The 26,003-nt window shown below is 36.1% G+C and overlaps 1 protein-coding gene and 1 long non-coding RNA gene across 17 annotated transcripts in view; one reads left to right on the top strand and one right to left on the bottom strand.

Annotated features, from left to right (window-relative positions):
* Mast4 (microtubule associated serine/threonine kinase family member 4) overlaps positions 1-26,003 on the top strand; it is a 555,412-nt gene that overhangs the window by 459,080 nt on the left and 70,329 nt on the right. For 10 of the 16 annotated variants that reach the window (XM_048806078.1, XM_048806086.1, XM_048806089.1 and 7 more), the window contains 3 exons: positions 19,139-19,208; positions 23,338-23,346; positions 24,767-24,845. In XM_048806078.1, the coding sequence (XP_048662035.1) occupies positions 19,139-19,208; positions 23,338-23,346; positions 24,767-24,845 (158 nt within the window). The remainder of the gene's footprint in view (positions 1-19,138; positions 19,209-23,337; positions 23,347-24,766; positions 24,846-26,003) is intronic. The other 6 variants (XM_048806082.1, XM_048806083.1, XM_048806079.1 and 3 more) reach the window with 1 other exon arrangement.
* The window catches only part of LOC125617699, a 97,859-nt gene continuing 92,596 nt past the window's right edge, over positions 20,741-26,003 (bottom strand). The window contains exon 4 of the long non-coding RNA XR_007348773.1: positions 20,741-22,539. This is a non-coding gene — a long non-coding RNA (uncharacterized LOC125617699). The remainder of the gene's footprint in view (positions 22,540-26,003) is intronic.

Below are 26,003 nucleotides of genomic sequence, written 5' to 3'. Positions count from 1 at the left end.
TGTGTCTAGACATCAGAACAACAGCCAGGTAGGCAGGAGACAGAAGATGGATATCACCCTCCTGTTCTGCATTCCCTGACAGCAGAGAATTAATATCTGTGTCAGCAACTAAAATGTCTGGCGGTTTCTTCCCACCAGAAGAAAGATGCTTTTGGAGCTGGACAGAGACATCTATGGCCTTCCAACAGTATTATCTTTCTCTACTAGATTTGAGAAACTATAATTTTTGGTGTTAAACAAGAGATAAATTGGGGTTTCATTTATTAATTTTTAATAATATATGTTTTGGGCAGGGGACCAAATAAATAGAATCAAAGCAATGATCAGCAATACTACAAATGAAAAAAGACTATTGAATACTTTCACAAGTTGTGTGAAAAGTAAAATGGGCATTAATAATGAAAAAAAAATCTGCCCTATATAGTACTCTCTTTTATAAATTTTGAGCAATAAAGGAAAAACACTTTTAAGATCTCAGACTGACTGAACAAAAACAATGAACCTGATTACTTATAAAAGTGTAAAATACATGCTGGGCTGTTTTCCCTTCTACTGCTAGGTAATGCTGGTGTGACAAACGACTCCATACATGGGAGGACATATGAAATTACTTTCCATCTATCTTTCCTGAAAAACTCACATAAAAGACACACCTTATGACTTAGAAGAGTACAGATAATCATTTGCTAATAATAATGTAGATTTAGAATTCATAGTTAGTCTAAGATGAGCAATAAAAGTGTGGCAGACATATATGTTCTAAGTTCCTTGATTTTAGGGAGTGAGGGAAGAAACAAGAATTGTATTGTAATCCTTTTGAACTTATTAAGTAAAATATGCATTCATATTCACATGCATGTATTTGTGGTTTTCAAACATTTTAAGATAATTACTTACTAGAATAAAAAGCAATGCTGTCACAGAAAAACATAAAAAGAAATGCCAGTATAGCATAGGGTAAGAAAAATATCAACTTACTACACTTTGAAATACAAATGTTAACATTTAGTAGAACTGTAGAAAAATTATTTGCTTTAAACTATGGGGCTTTATCCCAAGAATGCTGATCAGTTTAATATTATATATACTATTAATACATCATGGCCATGGGTCAAATGTTCATCTGAATAGATGGTGAAAAAGTACTTGATAAAATTAAACATTCATTTATACTAAAATTCTTTAGGATATGAGAACAAATGGAGAATTTCATTATGTACTAAGAGGTCTAATTTAGACTAATGGTCATTATCTTACTTTAGTAAAACACTAGAAACATTCTTTCAAAATCTGTCTTTATTAATATCTAAATTTATTCTAGAAGGTCTTTGCAGTTGAGAAACACAAACAGAAACAAAATGTATTATTCAAAGATGTTAAAATTTATTATATTCATATGCTATAAATAACCTAGAAAATCCAGGAGAATTCAGTCAATAAATTAATAATGAATGAAGTAGATTGTGTTCAAGATGGATATGTAGAAATTAATATTGTTGCATATTACCAACTATGGCCAATTGGAAATGATTGTGGAAGAAAGGAATGAATTCAAGACTACTCTTTTTCCATATCCTTCTTCTACCACATCCCCAAAGGGGCAGAAATTTTCAGGCTTTGAAGTAGCTAGAAGACTTGAAAGAGATTGCTATGAAAAAAAAAAAGTTTATTTGAAAACTAAACTATTTTGAATAATGGAAAGACATGTTCATTGAAGACAAAACTAAATATTATTTTATTTCCAGCCACAATTTTCATGAATGCAAGTGTGTGTGTGTGTGTGTGTGTGTGTGTGTTTTCATGTGTGCATACCTCTCTCTTCTTCATTGCAAACACCAAATGCAGTCTGTTCAGTTTAAGCAGAGGAACAATTGGATAGCTCACGAGACTTTCAGGAGTACCAGAGCGTGAGCTTTAGAAGCTACGTAGCCTACCAAACCACCCAGATGGCAACATGGCACTATGGAGAGCAACCCCTTGCTATTGCTGCTGCAGACCTCGGATTCCAGAGAAACTGGCCCTGATGCTCCTCAAGAGGATGTCACTCCCACTCCTCTTGCCACTCAAATCATCTGCATACTGTCTTCTTTCAAGCCAATAATGAATTTAGACCTAACTGGACAAAGCAAAGCCCATCTTCTAACTTCAGGGAAAGCAAGAAGAGTGGGTAATGGCATCAACCACAGGGAGGTTGGACTCATGATATGGGAAACTTGTCTTAAAGAAGGAGGCTGCCTGGGAGATACTGGGTGACCATAAAGATGACAAGTGCTTATTATTGTGGTAAGTTGTTGTGATGACTCCAGAGGTCATCTAGAAAATTTGAATAGATACAACTAGCTAAGTACATTCAGTGAGTTGAACTTGACCTACCTGATATTAATATGTATGATGGAGTGACAGTTGTCCAAGGAGTTTTCACATATAAAATAAAAATTTACAGGGATCAATGATGATTTAAGTAAACATCACAAATCATTGAGGAAGAAATAGCCAATTTTCCCAATATTATTTGTTTATTAAATGATCTATATGAAAAATGTTTAAAATAAGCTTCCTACATATTACATACTAAAATGAGGTTTATAAAGCTTTTAATTTACCTGTATAAATTTAACCCCCAAAAGTAAAATTATCATATAGATGATTAGGCATGCTGCCACACATCTGTAATTCCAGTGACTGGGGAGGCTGAGGCAGGAGGATTGCAAGTTTGAGGCCATCCTCCACACCTTAGGCCCCAAGCAACTTAGTGAGACCCTGTCTCAAAATAAAAAATAGAGTTGGAGAGGTGGCACAGTGGTAGAACACCCCTGGGTTCAATCCCTAGTACCCCACCCCCTGCAAAAAGTAGTTGAATATTTAATATATTTAGAATGGAGAAATAACTTCTGAGAATGAAAAAGTGGGAAAAGTAACTGAAAGGAAAAGATTATGAATACGTATGTATTAAGAGTTTATTAAAAATGCCATATATAAAATTAAAACACTAACAACTGAGGAAATATCAGCAACAAATAAAATGGGCATCAGATTAGTATTGTTAGTTATAAGGAACTCTAAATGAATGTGTGGAAAAAAAATCCCCAATGCCCCACTAAATAAACAGGCAAAGGACAGGAACAGACAGCTCCCAAAAGAGGAAATAGAAATGACAAGTAAACAGAGTTTACTTGTTCAGCCTCTCACTAATCAAATAGATGCAAAGCAAAATGATGAGATGCCAGTTTTCTCTTGATTTGCAAATATTAAAAAGCAAACATGGCACTGTTCATTTCTGGTGATGGTATAGTGAGATGTTTTCATACGTTAATGTAAATTTACAGTAGTTTCAGAGAGCATCGCGATACTTTGAAGCAAGCGCCTCAAAATTAGTCCATATCACTTAAACTATTATTTGCACCTCATGAAACATAATTTAAAAAACCAATAGTGAAAGTACTTCGAAATACATATTTCAGGATGTTAATTGCATCATTATTTATAATAAATATTTATAATAATGCATCATTGGAAAAACCCTAAACATTAAAGAGTAAGAAGAATGATGGTGAAATTGTAGTCCATCTGTACAATGAAATCATTTTGTTAGCCATTAAAAATCATCCCTTTGGGGCTAGGGGCTTTGCTTAGTGGAAAAACGTGTATTTAGCATGTGTGAAGCCCTAGATTAAATCCCCAACACCAGAAAATAAAACAAATAATCATTATAATTTTGAAAAATAATTAATGGTATTTAGAAAATTTAAGTTCAGCCTAATTATAAAAAGCAGGACCCCAAACTATAGTTTATAATCTAATTTTAAAATGTTTGTATATGTACATACATACTGTCAAAAATAGGCTAAAGAAAGCTATGAAAATATGTTAATAAGATTAACATTTCATTTTTATAATTTATTTTTCAAGTCCTCTACCATACTCATGTTACATTACAATCAGGTTTTTAAAAGTTGTTTTAAAAAGTGAGCAGTTCCTTTTCTAAGGGTTTTAAATGTTTCAGCAAAAAAATCCCATGTGCATATTGCTTCTGCCCTTACCATCTGCCTCCAGTTTAAAGCAGTTAATACAGTTTTATGTGTAGCATTTTCCAGTATTTGGAGCAATACTAAAGTTATCCCTTCAGTTCAATTTAGCCATAGTCAGCCCCGTGGTGGTGATGGGCATATGCTGCTGTCTTCTACCTCACATCTACCTGAAACTGTGGCTGCTAGAGGGTAGAGGAGTTCAGTGAAGGTTGTAGTGTTTTTTTGTTTTGTTTTGTTTTGTTTTTTTTTTTTTGTCACATCTACTATTTTTTTCCAGGGGAAAATCTAAATGAATTGCTCTTGGAAAACATTGCAAAGCTATTTAAAGGAATATTTTCCTTTTTTTTTTTTTAGTAAAAATGTAATTAAAAATGCCATGCATACATATGCTCTGTATGTGTTGAAATATCACATTCATTTATACATTTATATAATTCATTTATACAATTAACATGTTAATAAAAATTGAATATTTTTAATGTTATAAATAAAGTTATCAAGCTCATAAATCCTCTAAACTGTAGGAGAAAGGTAGAAATTTTATTTTTCAGTTGCAGAGTAACATGAAGTTACTGAACTAATCACTCATGTAAGGAATTATTTCACCCATATTTTACTAGATAGTGCATTTTAATAGGGGGTTTTAAAATCATATTGTGAAATTTAAACTATTATGACATTTGAAAATCTTATTTTTTAAATTATAGATTAATAATCAAATGTACATGTTTTTCATTATCTTTTATCATATGTCTTGAAAGAACGGAGTCAACACTTCCTGCTCTAGTACCCTTGGGAAACTAATTCAGATCTAACATTGCTCAAGATTGATGATATCGTCAGGCTTGACAACATCCTGTGCTGATGATGGTGGGAGCCCCATCATCATCTCCCAGTGGCCAATGAGTTCTTTGTTTAGAAAAAAAAATTACTCATCCTGAGCACCCTGCAGGATTTGACCCAGGAACTCTTCTTCCTGTTTCTTGATGTTTCTTTTCCCTTGTTTCCTAAAATACTTGCTTCTGTATTTCTGTCTTTGTTGGCACCTTTTGTTTCCTCTTTTTTTTTTTGGTACTAAAAATTAACTCAGGGATGCTGTATCAGTAAAGCATCCCCAGATTGATTGATTGATTGATTTGGCAGGGTCTTGCTACGTTGCTTAGGGTCTTGCTAAATTACTGAGTCTAGCCTTGAACTTGCAATCTTCCTACCTCAACATTTGAGCTGCTGGCATTACAGCTGTGCATCACTGTGCCTGGCTTCCTTATCCATTTTAATTGTTGGAATCCCTTGAGTTGCAAGCTCTGTTATTTTTTACTTGTGATGTGCACTCTCGAATCCAGGGTGATGTGTGCTGATTTTCCCCTCAAATTTACCTTGGGCCTGTATACTTCTCCTCAACACAGAAGTGTGTTTCTGTTTACTGACACTCTCTCATCTGTGTCCCACAGCACTGTGAGTCCAGCTGTTGTCCAACACCTAATTCATCATCAGCAGTTCTGTTTGTTCTCTCTATGATTAGCAGCATCATCTGCCTGGTGACCCAAATGGAATCCTCAGCATTATCTTTGGTTACACACCCCTCCTATTTTGCTGGACCCTCTCCCCCAGTGCCAAAGCCAGTGGTTCAGGACTTATGCAAGAAGTGGGAAACTGGGCTTCTTTCTGCATGCTTTCCCTTTTTCTGCCACACCTCTATCAAATCTCTCCTCAAAAAAAAAAGTGACAGTTATTATAGTCTTCCAAGATAAAACATTCTATGGTTCATCATACCAAGTATCATGGTTCCCAAAATGCTCTCCAGAAAAGCAGCAGCAGCAGCAGGCTAGTAAAAAATGCAAACTCTCAGGCTCCAGTGCAGACTTAGGAGTGAAGTCACTAATGTGGCCATGCCCAGCAGTATGTGGGTAACAAATCCTCAGGTTGAATCTGCTGCACTCTACAGCAGGAGAATATCTGCACTATTCTAAACCCTAATTGCACATTAGAATCACCTGTGGAGCTTAAACAATACATAGACCAATTAAATCAGAAATCTCAAATGTCTAGCCTGGTGTCACTATATATCATTTAAAATACTCTCCCTACCCCAGGATTTAGATGCATAGTAAGGGCAAAACAGCTAAAATTGTTCAACTGTTTAAAAATTTTATATATGTATTTATTTTATTTATATTATGTATGTATTATGTAATACATATTTATATACATGCAATAGAAATATTATATATTTGAAGCAGAATCTTTTTTTTCTTGGTACTGGGGATTGAACTCAGGGACCCTTAACCACTGAGCCACATCCCCAGTCCTTTTTTGTGTGTTTTATTTAGAGACAGGGTCTTGCTGAGTTACTTAGGGCCTCACTAAGTTTCTAAGGCTGGCTTTGAACTTGCAATCTTCCTGCCTCAGTCTCCCAAGTTGCTGCGATTACAAGCATGTGCCACCATGCCCAGCTTTGAAGCAGAATCCAGAGTAGTGTTTCTGAAACTTGAATGCACGCTGGAATCACCTGGGAAGCCTCAAAAATGACTGATGATGCCCCTTCTATTCTGATTTAATTGGTTTGCTGTATGGCTTTGGCTCTGGGGTTTTCTGAATTCCCTAGCTATTTATAGGTTGTTTTAATGTGAAGTCAAGGTTAAGATTATTGTTCAAAAGCTCAGATTCTGAAACTCTAATGTGCCCAAGAACCACCTGGCGTACTGGATAAAAATAGGAGCGACATCCAGGTGAAGAATCCCCTGGACTATTACCTGTAAGGACATTTCCAGCTGGCCCCCAACTGTTGCTGTTGATCTCCACCCATCTGTGCCCCTCACCATTCACTGCCCCGCCTTGGTGTTCTCTAACTTCACCTCCATGGCTTCAAGTCACATTCTTTAAATGTGTCTTGTTTAAGTCATTAGGGGAACTTCAAATTTTTTCAAGCTGATAAATAGTCTTAAGTCAAAAAATTGACCATTTTGGAAAGTGGCAAATTGGGCTGCTACCTTACTTCTTTATACACATAAACCCTACATTGCTACACATACACACACCCATACACACAAAACTCACATGTTTTTTCAAAGAAACCATAAAAGTACTAGAAGACAACATGGATACATTCAGAAAGTAATTTGCAAGTAAAGAAGACCTTTCTGAATAAGGTACAAAACATAACAGCCATAAAGGAAAATGGTTGGTAAGTTTAATAAAAAACTTTTCCACAGAAAAGTTACAATAAATGACATAAAATAAACAAATTGGGAAAAAAATCTGCAATGTATTGACATAATTGCCTCAATATCAAAAATATTAACAAGAAAATTCACTGGAATATGTGTGAACCAGGTAGTTTGTATAAAAAGAAACACAAAAGGTCAGTGTTTTAAACTTGTCCAACTTCACTCAAAATCATCTCACAAAATCTTACGTGAAGCCTGGCATGGTAGCACATGCATGTAATTCTGGCTATTCAGGATGCTGAAGTGGGAAAATCACAGTTTGAGGCCAGCCTTGGAAACTTGATGAGACCCTGTCTCAAAATACAAGGAATTGGGGTTGTGGCTCAGTGGTAGAGTGCTTGCCTGTGTGAGGCACTGGGTTCAATCCCTAGTACTGCAAAAAGCTAAAAAATAAATAGATAAAACATGTGAGATGAGAGATGTGTTAATTGACGGTGGGTAATCATTTCATAACATTTTTATGTCAAAAATCATTGTACACTTTAAATATATATACAATTTAGGTAATTATATCTCAGGAAAGCTGAAAATAAAGAGATGTGTATCAAATAATGTGATGCCATCTGTCAAATCACCAAAATCTGGGGAAAAAATTAGTATTTTCTAGGTTGAAGGGAGATATCATCCTATATGCCACTAGCCAGAATGTAATCTAGTGTCGTGTGTTGGGAGAAGAATTTGGCTATAGAGATCAAAGTAAAAAATGTACCCATGCTGTTAACAAACAGTTATACTTCTAGGAACATACCTCTTGGATATAATCACATACATATTCAGAATATACACATTAAATCATTAAAACAATAATGTCAGTATAAATACACATTAATAAGATTAAATTATGGTGCATTCTCTATTAGAATGTCATTTGGTGCTAATGGATGGTGGAGATTTAGGTGGAACTAATTTTAAAAATTTCTGATAAGTAATTAAGAAAAAACAAGTATAGAATTTTATATGTTGTCTAAATATAGAGCCTCACATGTGTCACAATAGTATTTGGAAGCATTATATATGAAATACATGCTGGCGTGTAGATGTGTGTTTCTGGGCAAGTACATAACCCTTCACAAAGAAGTTACATCCAAATAATAGAAAAATGAATGGAGGCTCAAAGTTTAGAATAGAGCGTGACACAAAAGTGTTTGAATGAGGGGCTGGAAGTGTAGGTCATTGGTAGAGCATGTGCTTAGCATGCACAGGGCCCTGGGTTCAATACCCCGCACATACATGTTTTAACAAATAAGAAAACCAAAGGTTAAGAGAGCTTTTGATTTTTTATTATATACCTACTTGGATTGTTTGAATTTTCTTTTCCATGTACATATAATTGTTTTTATAGTAAAAAATCAAAGTATAGGCTTCTTCTGCGAGGAGCACAGAGGCCCATTGTGATCTGTTGGGTCTGTCTTCTCTGCCTGGTGTGTGAGATCCTCATGGTCAGGGGATGATCTGCTTCATCCTTCTTTCATCAAGGCTGCGAAAGGTCTGCCATACGGTAGCCAGAAAGGAAGAAAATGCAGCAGTACTTTCCTTTGTATTACCTACCGTACTGGGATACCTCACCTGACACCCACAGTCATAGGCTGTATCTGATTCCTGGAGTATTTAGAATACAAAGCTCTGGCTTACACACTCTCTTGGGAATTGTCAGTATCCCCCTTCATTCATTGTCACCATAACATCACTTGAAAAAAAGCCTCAGCTATCATTTGTCTTTGACTCTGGACCCTAGAGAGTATTCATCATATATTGACTTTTGATAAATGCTGCCAAATAATTTAGAATCCCCAAATATGCACCTAGTGTTTCACTCGAAAAAGACCTTAAAGACCCTATCATGCTCTTGAAGAGTAATCACAACTGTTTTCTCTACCTCCATATACCCCCAAATATCTGAAGGATTTGATGTGAACTCCATAAGATAATGTTTCTCCAAAGATTGACATTTGTGCATACAGAATTTCAGAATTGTGTGTGGTTTGAAACAAGATTCCCTCACCACACTCATGAGTTACTTGGGGATTATTTACTAAAACTGTCATGGACAAAGCACATAGAGAACATAATCAGAATGGAGACCTGGATGGACACAACCTTGTGTATGTGTATTTTCTGCAAAAAGGAATGATTACAGATATTAAAGTAATTGATCTTAATTTTGCTTCTGATAATTACTTGTTGAATTGAGTCTCAATGCCTTGATTTTAACTTACCTGATAGTTTTAAATGTTCTAGTATTGCATGGATCCAATCATAGGCATTCTGCCTATTAAGAAATGAAAGCATGAAATGCACAAATCTAAGTTAAATATTTTATTCATGTATTGTTATGTACTGATTATAATGAAAACTGATTTGAACAGACAGATGATTAAAGTTGATAGTGAAACTGTAAGCAAGATTATGGCTAATGAATGTTTTCCTGTCTGTGTTATGCTTTTAAAGAAATTTCAAATATTAACCAAGAAACATACTGAGATACACAGTTTAGCTTGGGGGTATGGTGGATGTTCCCATTGTAGAGGAAGGGAGAAATTGTGGAGATTACCGAGTTCAGAAGAAAGCAACAATAAGACTTATGTGTAGGAAGTTTTGTACAATAGTATCCCTTTTTCATTCCAGGTTTTTGTTTTCCATGGTTTTGGTTATCTATGTTCAACTTCAGTCCAAAAATATTAAATGGAAATTCATGAAGTAACAATTTATATGTTTTAAATCAATGTTCTGAATAACATGATGAAATCTCCATCTGTCCTGCTCCAACCTGCTGAAGATATGGACCACCCCATTGTTGAGCATATCCACAATTGTATATGCTACCTGTATTCACACTGTATATACAGCCACCTATTAGGCACTTAGTGACCATCTCATATTTTAGATTGTCTATGGTGTCACAATGCTTGTGTTTAAAGCTTATCTTCCTTAACAATAGCCCCAAACACTGGAGTAGTGATGCCAGCAATCCAGATAAGCCAAAGAAAAGCCATAAAGACTTTTTGTTAAGTGAAAAGATGAAAGTTCTCTACTTAATAAGGAAAAAAAAATATATGCTGCTGAGATAAAAGTTATTGGGAATCTCTTATTGTGCCTAATTTATAAAGTAAACTTTATCATGAGTTATATATGTATAGGAAAAAAGTATGTGTGTGTAGGTTTTGTTACTATTTGTGGCTACAGGCATTCACTGGGGGTCTTGGAATGATTGTCCCTTATTTATGGGGAATGCTATACCTTGATATAACCCCAGAGGATACCTGTGGTCAGGTGTGATTTTGTAGTGTTGGCGTGGTAGGATATTATTTGTTTGAGTTGATGGTAAAGGAAATTCAGAATACTAAAATGTGTGTGAGACGGCAGGGAAATGTATAAAAGGGACATTAAGCTTGTGTGCCTGAGACAAGGAGTATGGGAAATCGAGTTTAGGAAGAAATGGGCAAGCAAAAGAAAATTCCAAGATTTCATTATTAAGAACTATAAGGGGCAAGTGCAAGTTCAGGATATGATTTACAGGACACAAGGAGGTTCTAACACTGTGGTTCTCAACTCTGCCCAGTAATGTCCCTTCCTTTAAAGGGTTCAGGCAGAGACTGAACTTAAGCATTTTTATAGCTGCCCAGTTGATTTTCACTCAGTCTAAGTTGAGAACTGTTTTTGATCTAAGAGAATGTAAGGAAAGAGTGTGAGAAACATATAAGAGGAGAAAGAGCCTTAGAGCCAGGGATTTCCAAGATCTCCTGCATGGTTTGTGGGAGCTGAACCTCAGAATTCTAATTGGTCAGATTCTTGGCTCATTACTTATTATTTCATTATGAAGCAGTAGGGATTGAATGTCTTTGATTATTTTAAGCCTGAACAGGTTTCTGGATTTAGAAACTGAAAAAATGATTATTTAAAGGAAACCCCCCCCCTCATATATAGCTTGTTTCTTTCAGATAAATTTCCTTTATTCCAGAGGCCAAAGGAGCATTTACAATTTAAGTGGGACCACCTTAAATTTAGTATTTACTTTTTAACTAAGGAGTTGACAGGAAGAGACTTATAATAGAAAATACCTTTAGATTACATTTAGGAAGTCATATGGATAATGCAGCATTTCATTTAAATTCTTCCTCCCTGGAATGGAATTATTCAGCAATTGAAGCAGTCTAAGAAGAACCAATTTCCTGATAACATCCCCCACTCTTCTAGGTAAAAAGGGAAATTCTTTGTATCTAATTATGTTAAGGAATTGAAATCCCGTTGTGTAAAATAGAAAAAAAAATAATAACATCTACAAGTTGTTACATTCTTTAACTATTCAGGTTCAGAGACTAATTAATGATCTGAGAGTAATAGAATGAATCAAGTTTCATATAATCACATGCAACTTAGGAAGATCTGTTATAGTGGCCGTGTTCCTACCTCCCCTTCCCTAACCTTACAGTGCTGTGCTACTCAGTAACTTTCAACAAAGGGTAAAAGTAATCTCTCGTCTGCTGCTGGGAAAATGAATTACTGTAGATGGGAGGAAAACATACAACTAAAAATCAACTTTCTTCATTACTCCTGACATTCACCAGTCTTTACTCAGGATCACCTTGAGATGTGACATCAATTCAGAGTAATAAGGAAGGGTCAATGAAAAGCTAAAACATTCTCAAGAACCCATTATAACACATCTCCAAGGGATTCGTGTCAGTGCCACTGCATTTCAATACAGTACACAAATTCCAGGGGAATGGCTTCATGAAACTGAGACAACAGACATCCGTGAGAGTCTCACGACACAGAAATTGACCCTTTAGTGTTTCTCTCTCCCACTTCCTACGTGTTTTCCATCATATAACCTCATCAGTCATTCCTTAGAAAACATTACAGGTACGCTTATTAGGCTCTTGTGAAACAATACATTTTATGTATGCTATTATGATTGAAAGGTTGTTTTTAAGTCATTTTGATATATTTAAGAGCTTTGGTTTAGGAAAATTTCTTTTTTCACATGAGTAAAGATTCAGAATTGGTTTTGCAAGATGAGTCTGAAGTTGGTGATATGCATATCTGCTTCTGTCAGCAGATTTTTAGCTCTTTGCATCTTGCTCACCTATTTAATCTCTTCTAGCCAGTAACTCAAAGCTCTATGAGTAAATAACTTAATTCTTAATTATTGCATTAGGAAAAAAAAAACAATGTGTTTCTAGTTTACTATGCAACAGGGACTAGGTTAGGCACTGAGAACTCAAAATACACTTTTTGTGTATCTACACATGTAACCAGGGTTTATTCCTTATTGGCATTTAGAATTGTAAATTAGTGAGAAGAGAGAAATGGAATATAATATGCATATCATTATATGCCATTCACTTTTACCTGTGGTGACAGGAGACAGAAAAATTGAAATTATTATTCAAACTTTAATATTTAGCCTACAAAATCTTCTTTCCTACAAATCTTTCCTAGCACTATTGCCATTCAGTTCATTAGGCACTAAACACTTTGAAGTGGGGAAAATAAAACATTATTTGCTCTAAAATATAAATAGAAAACTACAGAATTTTTAAGTGTTTAGGTAATATAAATATTACCTATGAGAACTGCAACTAAATGTAATGTTATTATATAAAATTGTAATAATGTGGAATGTGAGCACCTTAATTAATTAATTAATGGTACTGGGGACTGAACCCAGGGCATTTAAACACTGAGTCACATTCCTAGCCCTTTTTATTTATTTATATATTTTTTTGACACCATCTTACTAAGTTAGGGCCTCAATAAGTTGCTGAGGCTGGCTTTGAACTTGTGAGCTACCTTGCCTCAGCCTCCTGAGCTGCTGGGATTACAGCAATATGTCTGGCAATATGAGAACATTTTAATGTATTTAAAAATATTTGAGATGGAGCCCCCTAAGACAGACAGACTGCAACCTATTGAGATATCAAATTTTGCTCTTTTCTCACACCCCCAAACCAAACCCCAGTCTTCTCCTCCTCCTTTAATGTTGCCATCTGTCCATTCACTTAGTCCTAAAATCTAGAAGCCTTCTTTGTTTGCTCCCTGCTCCATTCCACTCAGTCCATTTTTTAGCAAATTCTTTTGGCTCTACTGCCCAAATGTCCCTGAGATTTGCAGCCACCCCCTCCAAACCATCATCTTCTCTCCTTTGTATATGCCTATGGATTCCTAAGTAATCTCCCTGCTTCTTCCATTCTTGCCTGCTTATGGCCCATTGACCACAGAATAACCAGATGGGTCTTTATTATCTCATTCCCCTCCATAAAGGTTTAATAGATATTTGTTGACTGCATAAGTCAAGTAGGGAGTAATGGTGCTGGATATAGAAGTATCGGTAAGACAGAAACAGGAAAAACCAAGAGATTCAGAGAATCCACATTATAAGAAAGCCTTGATCCATTGTGTATAATTCTCTCTTTACCTGAAAACCCAATCGTATTAGTCTACTTTTATTCATTGGCCTGCTGTGAACACTTCACACAGGGACAGTGTCATTGACAGCCAATCAAGGATTTTCTTTGGCTACTCAGAGTCTAAACAGCTGCTCAGGTTTAATTAATATTCTACAATTATATTTGGAGTGGAGCCAGTTTTTGAGACAGGTGTCTAAGTGAAAAGATGTCTGGCTCTCTTTACACGTCACCTGTCTGGGTTCATTGGGATAGACTCAAGCATGATTTGAACCATGATTCTACAAAGCTCGTTCACTTTGAGGTGTCTGTGCAAGAGTTTCAGTAGCCTTGGCTGGGGATGTGGCTCAAGTGGTGGCATGCTCGCCTAGCATGCGTGAGGCACTGGGTTCAAGTCTCAGCACCACATTAAGAAAAAACACAAAATAAAGATATTGTGTCCGCCTAGAACTAAAAAATAAATATTAAAAAAAATAGTTTCAATAGCCTCTTCATCTGCTGGCATTCGTTTTGCAAGGAGATCCTAGGTTTGATTAAGTTTGCTCTTAAGGATTTTGAACAGTGGCCATATGCTGCTGAGGATCTCCTACAAAACAGTAAGAAACACTACTCTGATTGTTATCGTATGAAATGTCACAATTAATTTAAGAGGGGCTTACCAAGTAATGACAACAAGGGTTCAAATGGGGGCTTACTGTTTGATCCACCAGGAGTTTCAAATGGTAATTATCATTATTCTTGGATTCCCTCAGTCCTGATAGAAACTCAAGGCATCAGAAACTGTCTCATCCACAGACAGCTATTAAAAGCACATTAATAATCTATAGTGAGTAGAGCATATGCCTTTTAAAAAGATTTGTAGCTTGCTTCACTGTGGCAAAGACACGGGACTTCTCCAACCTAATTACAAAGCAATCAAACAATTTAATTAATCTGGAAATCACTTTCTTAACAATAACTGCCTCTGAAATGAGGCACCCTGTGTAGCACCATTAGGTAGAATATGGTTTTGATACACTGTTGTGTATTAGCCATGCTGTTGCCCATGGGGATCATGAAGTTAATTACTTAAGTAATACCTGACCACTACTAAAGCTTACTTTACCAGGTCAGAAACATCAACTGTGATACCAGCAGTCTATAAAGTATCCTAGCACTTAAACATCCAAGAGCCAGCAAATCCCCGGAGCAGCAGGATTTGAGTTATAAGCAAGTGCTGCACATATGGGCAGAGAATTAACTGGCACCAGTTTTCATTTGAGAGTCTCTCAGGTATTGCTTTGCAGATGGGTGGATGAATTCAGAGAGCAGTGCTGTGAGGAGTGAAGGTCATGTATAGGACTCTGGTTTCAATCTGTCTTGCTCTCATCCTGGGGAAGCGCTGCACATGTATGCAACTGTCAGGCCCTCATCTCTGCATTAACAATATAGATGGTATGCTTTATAATTTTATCTGTTCTGTTAGCAGCATTTTGATCATTGTGTAACAAAACAGTGTCACTAAATCTTCAGAGACCAAGCAGAAATCAATTTCTATTTCAAATAAGAACAGACTTCACAGATTGACTTCTGTGTGTCTATTCTGCTAGTCTTATAATTTCTCCCTAAGAAAAATGGAATTTTTTGTTACATGTGGTACAGAAGTCTACAAAAGGCTCATTTACCCTTTTCCTCTTTTACCACCACAACTTTGCTTTCTCTAGATTCCAGATTGTTGGGTTTGTCATTCTGTTCTCTCAGTCCACTGCATTGGAGATGCCACTCACTTGTAGTATATACTCTTTTTTCATCACTGATTTCTAATCCATCACCAATCACACTTGGTCTGCCCACCACAATATTCTTTCTCTTTGCCTGGTCTGCCTGATCTAGCTTCTTCTCTTCTGATGCTCCTTTGTCTACCCCACTCATGCCAGGTGAAAACCTGTGTCACCTCTCCCTTGCATTCAAACATCTCTTAAGTCACCCCACTAGTTCCTGCATAAACACAGCTTAAATCTTATTCACTTTACCAGTATGAATTTTCTTCATCCAGTAACCCTGTCTCTTTTATCTCCCTACTGTTTAGGTTGCTTGTGACCTCCCAGAAATCCCCTTCTCTTTCTCCCCTTATCTAAAACTTGCCGAACTGCTCTTAAATTGAGCTATAGTCTCTTGTCCATAAGGAATTATCAGGTACTCTAGTCCACATCATTCTCATCATTTTCTGTACTATCCATGACTCTGCAGAGTCTTGATAATGTAATCATGCACTTCATAGCATTATTTCCCCTTCATTCTACCCAACTCCATTTCGCAGCAAATCCTATTGACTGTACTACCAAAACATTGACAGTGGACTCATAAGATTTCATCACCTGGTGATGTGGATACCCCCTCATGTGTTTAAGTACATCCTGTAATGTTCACAGGATGATGAAATTGCCTAGCAACACATCTCGGAACGTGTCTAGTCCTTAAGCAACACATGCCTCTGTGTATGCTATGAATATTTTCATTTCAGCTTAGCTTTTCAATCCTGAGAAAAAGAATGATCTGTATTATTAAGATCATACAGATAGGTCTGCAACCTTGAAGTTGAAGATGTGGGAATTTGGGGTTGGTTCTACAGCAGTAGTAGAATTAGATATGTATGTAACATTTATATAATGGGAAAGACACTACAAATTTAGATTTTATAGCAATGAATTGGAAACCAAGGATTTCTCCATAGTGAGGGAGGTTTTTCAGATCATATACAATATATAGGTGTAGACATTAGGCCTAAAAATCTTTGATAGAAAATTATTCCTCTGCAATGAGAGAAAACTTTGCAAAACATACATAGAGGAAGATAACTTTCCTTATGTTTGGCTTTTGATGTCTTTTAGATGGATATGTGGATAGAGCTAAAGCTAATGAAATATACCTGATAATGCTTTGGTTATTAGAAGTGAATTCAGAAAAAAGATTATAGATGGATAATATAGAAAATATAATTAATGGGTTAAATTATGTAATTGGTTGATTGATTGATTGATTTTTAAATGTTTTTATTAGTTGCTCAAAACATTACAATGATTTTGACATATCATACATTTGATTCAAATGGGGTACGTAATCTTATTTTTCCACGTGTACAGATTGCAGGATCACATTGGTTATACAGCCACATTTATACATAGGGCCATACTAGTGTCTATTGTATTCTGCTACCCTTCCTATACCCCCCTCCCTATTTATTTTTAAATAAGAAAAGTTAAATAGTAGCGAAATTTTTTTTAAAAAGTAAATAAGAGGAAAAGATTCAATCAATACACGAGGAAAGGAAGCCCAAGATGTTAAGGCAAAATCAGAACATGAGAGATGGTTAATGATGGCCATCTTTTCTTTTTCCTCCTCCTCTTTTTTTTTTTTTTTTTAATTGTGCTGCATTTATATCCATCTCTCTGCCCATCCATCTTCAATGGGATGGGTTACCATGTACTGTAAAATGTTACATGGTTTTCTGGGAACCACTGACTAAAAATCTCTAAAAGTGAAAAAGATTATAAATTAATTCCTTGTTTCTTCTTTCTCCAGATTTGTAAAAATATTTAATGAGCTCTCTAATTGATTACATTCAAATCTCCAGAGATAGTGGTGTTTTCTTTACAAAGAACACAAGCTAAGAATTTGCAGCTAGTTTTTCTTGATCTTATATTTCATTCTAAGTGAATGAGATAGCCAGGTCTGTTCTCAAAATATCTTGGCTTCAAACAAGTAGTAGTTTTGTTACTCCTAACAATTTACTGGTAATTTGCTCTATATGGTGTATGAGCAAAGTGAATATTTCTCTCAAATAAAAAAAAAAATCTATTCAAAGATTTCTGGAATTAGACTATTCCCCATAGGAAGCAAAACTTTTTAGCTATCTTGAAATTATTGAGATCTTTTATGGAATATAAAGAGTAAAAAGCTAAGTTAAGGGGGGGAGGAATGAAAGCTATTGAGAGGAGTCAAAATAACTTAATTTAGCAATGTAGCTTAATGGACAAAATGAATCCTGGATTAATAGATGGCAAAAGCAAAATCCATTTCTCCAAGGGTCCAAGGAACACCAGATGCAAAGACATAATAAATTTTATTGCAGTAGGGGGAAAAATGTTTCTTGATTCTCTATCCATAAAGAAATGGGCATCTCAGCACTTCCCCCATTGAATAGCTTTGATTGTAGTATCTGTCATAAAGTTAATGGCATCTGTTGAAGACATCACTATAAAATTTGCAACCCTAAGTTAATTGAAAAATTTCAGTAGAGATGCAGCTAGTCCAGAAGTCCTCAAGGTAACCATAAACTTAGCCTCCTTAATGTGTTAGTCTATTCTTTCTGCACACTGGTAATAGGTTGTTTTCCTTTACAGTCAGGTACTGACTTTAATGTGAAATCTTGTGTTCCTTACACCTAATTACAATTTTCATTTTACTAAGAAACCAGTGCTGTGGCAACTGGGCTTGCTGATGGGGGATGGAACATATTTCCAGATTTATCAGTCATTTTTCAAGAATATACAGGCTAACTTTGTAGCCTTTCCTCACCTCCTCACTGAAATCAACTCTAGTCCCAGGTGGTCCTCAGTCAGTTCCACCAATCTAATTAAACATGCAGAGAGAAACAGGGTGGTCTGGAGTGTCCTGAACTTGCCCTCGCCAGCTGCCTGCCAAGCTTTCTCAATGATCAGTAGCAGGTTGAGTGGGCTAATAGAGAAAGTAACAAGCCCCAAAGGAGCTGCCCTCCTTCTAGTGAGCAATCAGTGCTCTCCTCTGCCTCCAAAGGACTTGGGAAGATACGTGCTGCCAGTCTCTGTGTGGCTATGGCTTTTAGAGACCACCTGGCCAGTCATGCTCCAGCTGCTTAGGAGCAGAGAGATTGTTGAAGAAAATATTGACAAGGAATAATCCTGCTGGACCCCTCTAGCGATGCTAGGATCGATCTGGGTCATTTTAGAAATATATCCAGGGGGCTGGATTCTTCCTAGTATTTTATAACTAAGCCTGACACACACACATTTCAAATGTGCACTTTGAGCATTTGCTTTCAAGAACTCAGACATTTTACTAAGGTGGTCTCCCCAAATAGATACCTCCAAATTGAAACATGTACCTGCCCATTCTGCTCTTTGAAATGTTAGCATCTAGAGGGTTACAACCCAGACATTTAGATATTCACTAGTCAATAGGGCCAAAATCTTTAGATTATTAAATATGATAAGACTGCAGTTGGTGATATGGGTGACTATGTGTATTCATTTATCTTGCACACATGGAAAGCTCTGCTGGAACTCAGGTACTGCTCCTCCAAAATGTACTCCAGGTAAAAACCAAAAGTATATTATAAGGGGAAAGCACATTTTACAAAAATGTAAAGGAACTTATTACTAAGGAAAGAAGATTCTACATGTGGATAATGGTGCAAAAAACAAAATCTTGTAAAGTTTTCTCTTTTCTCTCTCTCTAGGAAATAGCCCTCAAGATAGTCCAAGAAATTTCTCCCCCAGTGCCTCAGCCCATTTTTCATTTGCACGGAGGTAAGAACTTCTTGTGAGTGATACATGTAATATGGAGAATTCCATTTCCAGTCCCCCCCCCCCGCTCTTGAGGTCCCGCTGGTTGTCACATAAGGCCTTACTGATGAATTCCACCTTACTTTGGAATTTGAAGTCCCTCTTTTGGTCCTTCATCAAATGGAGATATCCCAGTGAGGGCAGGAAATTATACTTTCTCTCTTTTCTTTCATCCCTAGTACATGCCTTGTACATGATTGGTGGTCAACAGGTTATTCCTGAATTATCTGAGCTTAAATTATAGAGGTTTCACTAATCTGTGTCATAGTGCAACTTTTTTTGTTGTCCATATTGAATAGTTTTTCTAAAAATGGCTTTCTTGGGATCACAAAGTGTAAGCTCTGAGATGCTTCTATATTTGGGAGCATTAAGCCAGCAGTGTAGTAATCCCCCCTGAGGGAAAAAATAAACATATGTGGATCATAGGGGGTTTTGTTTTCTCTTGTGATCATGTTTATAATGGGACGTGGGATATTAAAGAGATACATCTCCTTTTGAACAGTGAGTCAAGAGGAAGTATTATTGTTCTGAAGGATCTAATATTCAGCCTTTGCAGGGATCGTCTTCTACAATGGTATAACCCTGTCAGAGGAGTATACTCAGCCATGTCCTATTCTACAGGTGCAATCAATGTACTTCACCCTGTTAAATTCACATACTTAACTTGGACAGTTAAGTTCTTCCTCTGTCCAGGAAGAACACAGTGAAAGAAAAATGCCCCTTGAGTCTGGTCTCTGAATGTTCAGGATGAATTTGGTTTACTATCTGAATGTCTTAGATATTTGCTGAAATTTCCTCAGATTCCTGGGTATCTTCTGAAGGGGATTAAAGTAGCACTTAATAAATTCATATAAGTAAATTAAAAACTGCATTTGTTCCTACCTATATTGCTAATCAGCAAAACTTACAATATGCTCACTGCTCTTTGTCAGCATGTGATACATTTTCTATTGAAGAATCCAGAGGAAAGGATATGTTTGCAGCATTATCTGAATTCTGTATAATTAAGATTTCATTAAGCCTCAAGCCAAAAAGAAATGTTTGTTCTTTCATTAGTTTAGTCATTTCCCATCATATGTTAAATGTCTATATGTTTCCCGCTGTGGGGATGATATAAGAATAATTAAGACATCATCTCAGCTGGTCACAGTGGCTCACTCCTATAATCCCAGTGACTTTGGAGGCTAAGGCAAGAGAATTGCAAGTTACTGGCCAGTCTGGGCAAACATACTGAAACTCCTTCTCCATCTAAAAAAAACAAAAGCAACAACAAACAAACAAAACCCCACAATCCCCAATGATCTTAACGACTCCACACCATAATCTTCCCTTAATTTCAACTTCTTTTAGTTTCTCATTTTAAGTACTCTAAAGAAAACATGAAAACTAACTGTGTCTCAGGATGCCTCTTGTCCAGTGAATATTAATTCATGATAGTACTATTATTCCATGTGGGAGAAAGAATCCTCTAAAAATAAACAAACAGACCTCTAAAAAGGGGGGGAGGGAATGCATTTAATTACTTTAATAAGAAAAATGCAAATCTCATTACAGCATGCATTAAAACATGACAGAAACCATAGCCTCTTAATCCTGCCAGATTTATAAAAATGAAGAGAATCTAATAATGAAGTGGGTGACTGAAGGACAGATGAATCTGGTTTCTGTGCTTTCAAAAAAAAAAAAAATACACAAACCCCAAAGCATGTTATTTTTTGACAAACCATAAGCCATGACAGGAGATTATCACAGGAGACCTCTGGTTCATTTTGCATGAACTTCCAGCTGGAATTCCCTCCACAGTCTTCAAAAAGTATTAATTTAGATTATGACGTGAGTGATCATCTTCTTAAACATTTATTCAGGTAAACAGAACTCTGTATTGGTTATGAAGATTCAAATTGGCTGTTTATCATCTGGGAGTCTTCCTCTTCAATTTTGGAGTTGATTTTCATTTAGGAAGCATGGAGATTTTATCCAGGGTCACTGTTGCTGTGATTTTCTGAGCCTTTAAAAAAAAATGCCATTTTAAGACTTTCACATTTTATTTTCTTATGAATTTAGTCCAATAGAGGAAATATTGCTGTATTTTAAAAACTATTCTTGGGTGAAGAATGAAGGTCAGGCTTATTAATCTTTTCTGACCTTATTTGTTTCATTGATAGACACCTCCTATAATAGTTCAATTAGACTGTAAAATATGATGATGCACACTTCTTTTCCATATTTTCTAACCCAGATTCAAGAGCAAATTTATCAAGTTAATTTTAAATATTCAGGTTTAAAAACAATAAAAAATGAGCATCATAATATCACAGATTTTATCTGGAACAAGGAAACATTTTCATACTGCTAATTGTAACACAGGTTCAGTATCCCTAATCTGCAAATCCAAAATCCAGAATGCTCAAACTTCTGAAACTTCTTGAGAGCCATTGAAACTTTTGAGCAGGAACATGATACTCTAAAGAGTTTCAGATTTGAGGAATTTGGGATGCTCAAGGTTAAAGCTTATATACATATTTGACAAAAAAGTTCCCAAATCTGAAACACTTGTGGTCCCAAGAATTTTGGAAGAGGATGCTCAGCCTGTACTGATGAGGCTCAATCCATCTAATTGTAAATTACTCCTCCGCCTCCCTTTTTTCCTCCCTTGTAATAATGGTCTGGCTTTGTGGAAGTTACAGAGGTTTAAATTACTTTCACTTCCATTGGAAATCTAATGCCCTTGAATAAATGCTAGGGGTCTCTCCTAGTTGCCTAGTTGTTATTTGCCAGGTTAAATCACAGAATATATTTCCACAGCAATTTACAAGAACAGATTTGGTGGCTGAATTCAGATCATGAGAGCACTTTTGACCAATGCAACTTCCTAGTTCCTGTTTCAAAATTCTTTCTTGATTTTAGTTGGTTATATTACATCAGTATAGTTCAGTTTATTCCTGCATCAAGTATAATATACAATGTATTACCCCAGGTGACTATAACAATTAAACAAAGAAAGAAATTTGCTTTTTCTTCATTCAATTGAAGTAGCCCAGTTGATATCAGAGCTTTTCATTCTTTCATTGTTGTGCATTTTTTAAATCTAAATTTTGTGAGTAGTGTTGAAATGATGATTTTATTTTATGGCCAATTTCTTTGTATCCTTTGTTTCCATTAGATGTTTTTCCTTCTTACTTTTTCCTTTAATGTAGCATTGAAAATTTCACCCACAAATAAAGATTCTTCAAAAAAGCCTTGTTGTTTGGCAAGAATGTAGTCATGTCTTCAGATAATGTTTTATTGGTAGCTACTGCAAAGAAAAGGCAACATTGTTAGTAGAATCCAAATTGCACTCCTATGATAGCTTTCTTGAAAAGGGAGCATGTTCTCTCTTAAGTACTGAATACAGCATATATAGTAACTCCTGATGTGTGGTTGTCATGGTAATGAAAATGCAATGGTCCTTTTGCTCCATTTGAGTAAATAGATATGGACAACTTAGGGAACTTTATGAGACATAAATTATTTCTGGTTGATGGCTGTACAGAGTACTGAACACCTTCTTGTTTAAACATATTTCTAGCTGTGTGTTTTCTGGACTAAGCAAATGTAATTTATGCTTCAGAGTTAATAAGAACATGTCTCCTCTTGGAATTGTTCATCCATCTGAAATATGTTCGTTGTTACCTGAGGGAAAGCAGAGTTAATGAATCACAAAACAAAATCATAGTAGGGGAAATTGTACCCTCACTCTTTCCAGAGACTAGTTTCTGATAATTGCTATTAAATGGACTGAATAATTCTTTTAAAATCATATCTTTTTCTTACTTTTCCAAATTGGAAATATTTGAAATATAAAGTATAGGCATGGTGAGGTGAACCTGTATCCATTTAACTGATATAGTTGGATATCTTTATATTATTATAATTATTTTCTTCTTAAACCTTTAATATTTTCAATTGTTTAAAAAATGTTCTTGAACATCATATAACTTAGTTTTCCCAATTCCTTTTACCCAGTGTATTTACAAACATTTTGCTTCTTCTTCTTCTTCTTTTTTTTTTTTTTAACGTACTTGATTCAATTGTACTCCAATCACGGTCACAGAAATGACAGGTAAATTTCACCGAAATCTTAACGTTGTAGTAGTTTGTGATTTGTCCACTTGATTTTCTCCATTTTGTCTTTGTGGACCATTTGCCTTTATTTCAGTAACATTCGTTACTATGATAATATTTCCTTTGAATATCAGGCTAAAAGGTCAGCTTTTTATATAAACATCTAATTGTGGTTTCTCAAAGTCTAATGCTGTTGAATTCCCTGATTTAAACTTATTGGGAATATGTCTCTGGTAGATTTAACCTATTCTTTTCACTCCTTTAGTAAATTAATATAGTCTTGGATTATTTTTTAAAAAATCTACATTTGCTACAGCATCTAAGAATACAATAACCCTCTTTATAAAATGTGTTTTTTTCTATTTTTCCCCTGTGCAAATTTGCATGTATTTGTTTCCGCAATATTTTATAATTTGCGGGGTACAGTCTTACTTGAAATTGATAATAAAATTGCTAATAGTTCCAGAATGGCAAAGATTTCAGAAAATTTGCTTTCTGGTGTTACCTTGCCCTGTCAGTGGTAGTAGCTATACCACTGCATGAATTCATCTTAGACCCTTGTATAAGTGACTCTAATTCATAACTCTAGTCCACCTCAGAAGCCACTGTCCTACTACCATTTGAAGATAAAAACTACTCTCATCAAGGTTCCTGACAGCTTTACCTCTAAAACTAAAGCAGATGACTTTATTCTTTGCATTTGGCTCTGTTACTAGGGCAGAATTTTTTTTTTCCTGCCCCCTTCACTGGCCATAGCTAGGCTGCATGCTTAGAAACTGCAATGGGAGGACACTTGGTGAAGCCAAGTCACTTTCAATCACTGGGCATTAACCCTACAGAGGTTCTGAGCTCAAAGGCAGTCAATTGCTTAGTGGTGAAGTTATTTGCCCCTTGAAGGTTGAGCCAGCTCTGAGCCTACTGCTCCCCGCTTCCCTAGGTGTGATGAGTAGAAAATGTTCCCTTAAAAATACTAAGTGGAAAGTGCTAGGGAAGCCCTGAACTTCCCCACAGGCTCTGGTTCCATGGTGGAATTCAGGCTCTTGCAAAGATTGCAGGCCTGGATTTTAGTTCCCAGATGAGAGTGCCTTTCCTCCCCGCTTCTGTTTGTATTCATTTGAATTTGCTGAGTCTGATCATTGTAATTATCCCTGGTATTCATTTTGTCAAAGTGCATTAGTGAGAGATCAATACTATGGATCAACCCATTCACTTTCTACTTGTTTGGGTGTATTGATTCCATTTAAATAAAATTCAACGTGCTGTATAATGTTTGTTTACCCTGACCGTGGTTGAGCATTTCCACATCCTCACAGATTATGTTTGTGTCATTCATTTGACTAAAAATTCTTGGTTTCCCTGGGGTTGCCATGTAGCAGTCCTCCAGTGCTGGCCTGAGCTGACCTTCCCTTTCTCCATAGGTCTGATGGACGCCGCTGGTCCTTGGCTTCCCTCCCCTCCTCTGGCTATGGGACAAACACACCCAGTTCTACTGTCTCTGTAAGTGCCTGCTTTTTTCTCCCTTCTCCCTCACAACTGCAGAGCTAATGAGTGGGCAATGTTTTCTCTGGGTGTTTCCTGGTAGGAAAGAGGAGATAAATTCCACATGTCTCCTACTGTGAATAGGTTCCGCATCCAATGACAGCCTGACAAACACAGAAAGGACCATCTTTTGCTGCAAGCTTCTAAACAGTGGCACATAAATTGTGTAAGATCCAGGATCACAAGTTTGGAGGAGATTGGGAACTTTGACTTTAATACCATTTGGTATAGTTTGGCGGGGGAAAACACAATTTGATTTTATTGCTTTGGTTCCATGCCAGTGATGTTAATACTGAAAGTGCCATTAAACTTGGATAGGCTTGGTCTTTTTTCTTGTATGTTTTAGGTAGAAGTTTGTTTTGTTTTCTCCTAAAAACAATAACAACAAAAAGCAAGCTGTAAATTTGTAGGTGCCTTCTAGGTAAGGACTTTTTGCTTTTGCTTCCCTTTCTTTTTCTTTCTTTCTTTCTTTCTTTTTTTTCTTTTTAACTAGGAAAGGACTTTTAAGGAAAGATGAAAAGGACATTAAATAAAAAGGCAAGATGAAATTATGCAAAAAGGATAGAGGAAAAGGAAGTTCTTGCCCCAAACTAGTAAGATTTTCAACAAGAGGCCTATCAATTACTGGACACAACTCAATAGATTAGATAACTTGGGTTTATAGTTCAAATGAGTGGCATTGTTGGGTATCTGTATCCACAGGGCTTTAGAAACCAGGTGGTCATTTAGAAAGGCCCAGGAGGTCTGAGGTGTTCAATAAATATCTAATGAGGTGGCCCGGATGCTCTTGTACCAGCCAGGAATATGGAGCAGTGACTGTAGAGCCCTTTTGGATGCATTTCCTTCCTCATTTTGTCAAAATCTGTAGTTTCTTATTTAGGGATATCCATCTATTGTGTTTGCTGCAGCCCAAAGCACTGTGCTAAGCACATAGATTCAAGCACTTAATAATGCTTGAATTGACAAGAAACTGCAGTTAAATTGATAAATGTTAATTGGTATAACCACTGCCTTAATCTTGTGCGTTTCCAGAACCCTGGGTGTAATAAAATGTGGGTTTTCTGGATCACCTATTTTTGTTTTTCTTTCTTTCTTTATTTTTTTTTAGTTGTAGAT

The sequence above is a fragment of the Marmota marmota genome, unplaced genomic scaffold (genome assembly GCF_001458135.2).
Source record: "Marmota marmota marmota unplaced genomic scaffold, marMar, whole genome shotgun sequence".
NCBI lineage: Eukaryota > Metazoa > Chordata > Mammalia > Rodentia > Sciuridae > Marmota > Marmota marmota.
This window is presented reverse-complemented; position numbering and strand designations above follow the sequence as displayed.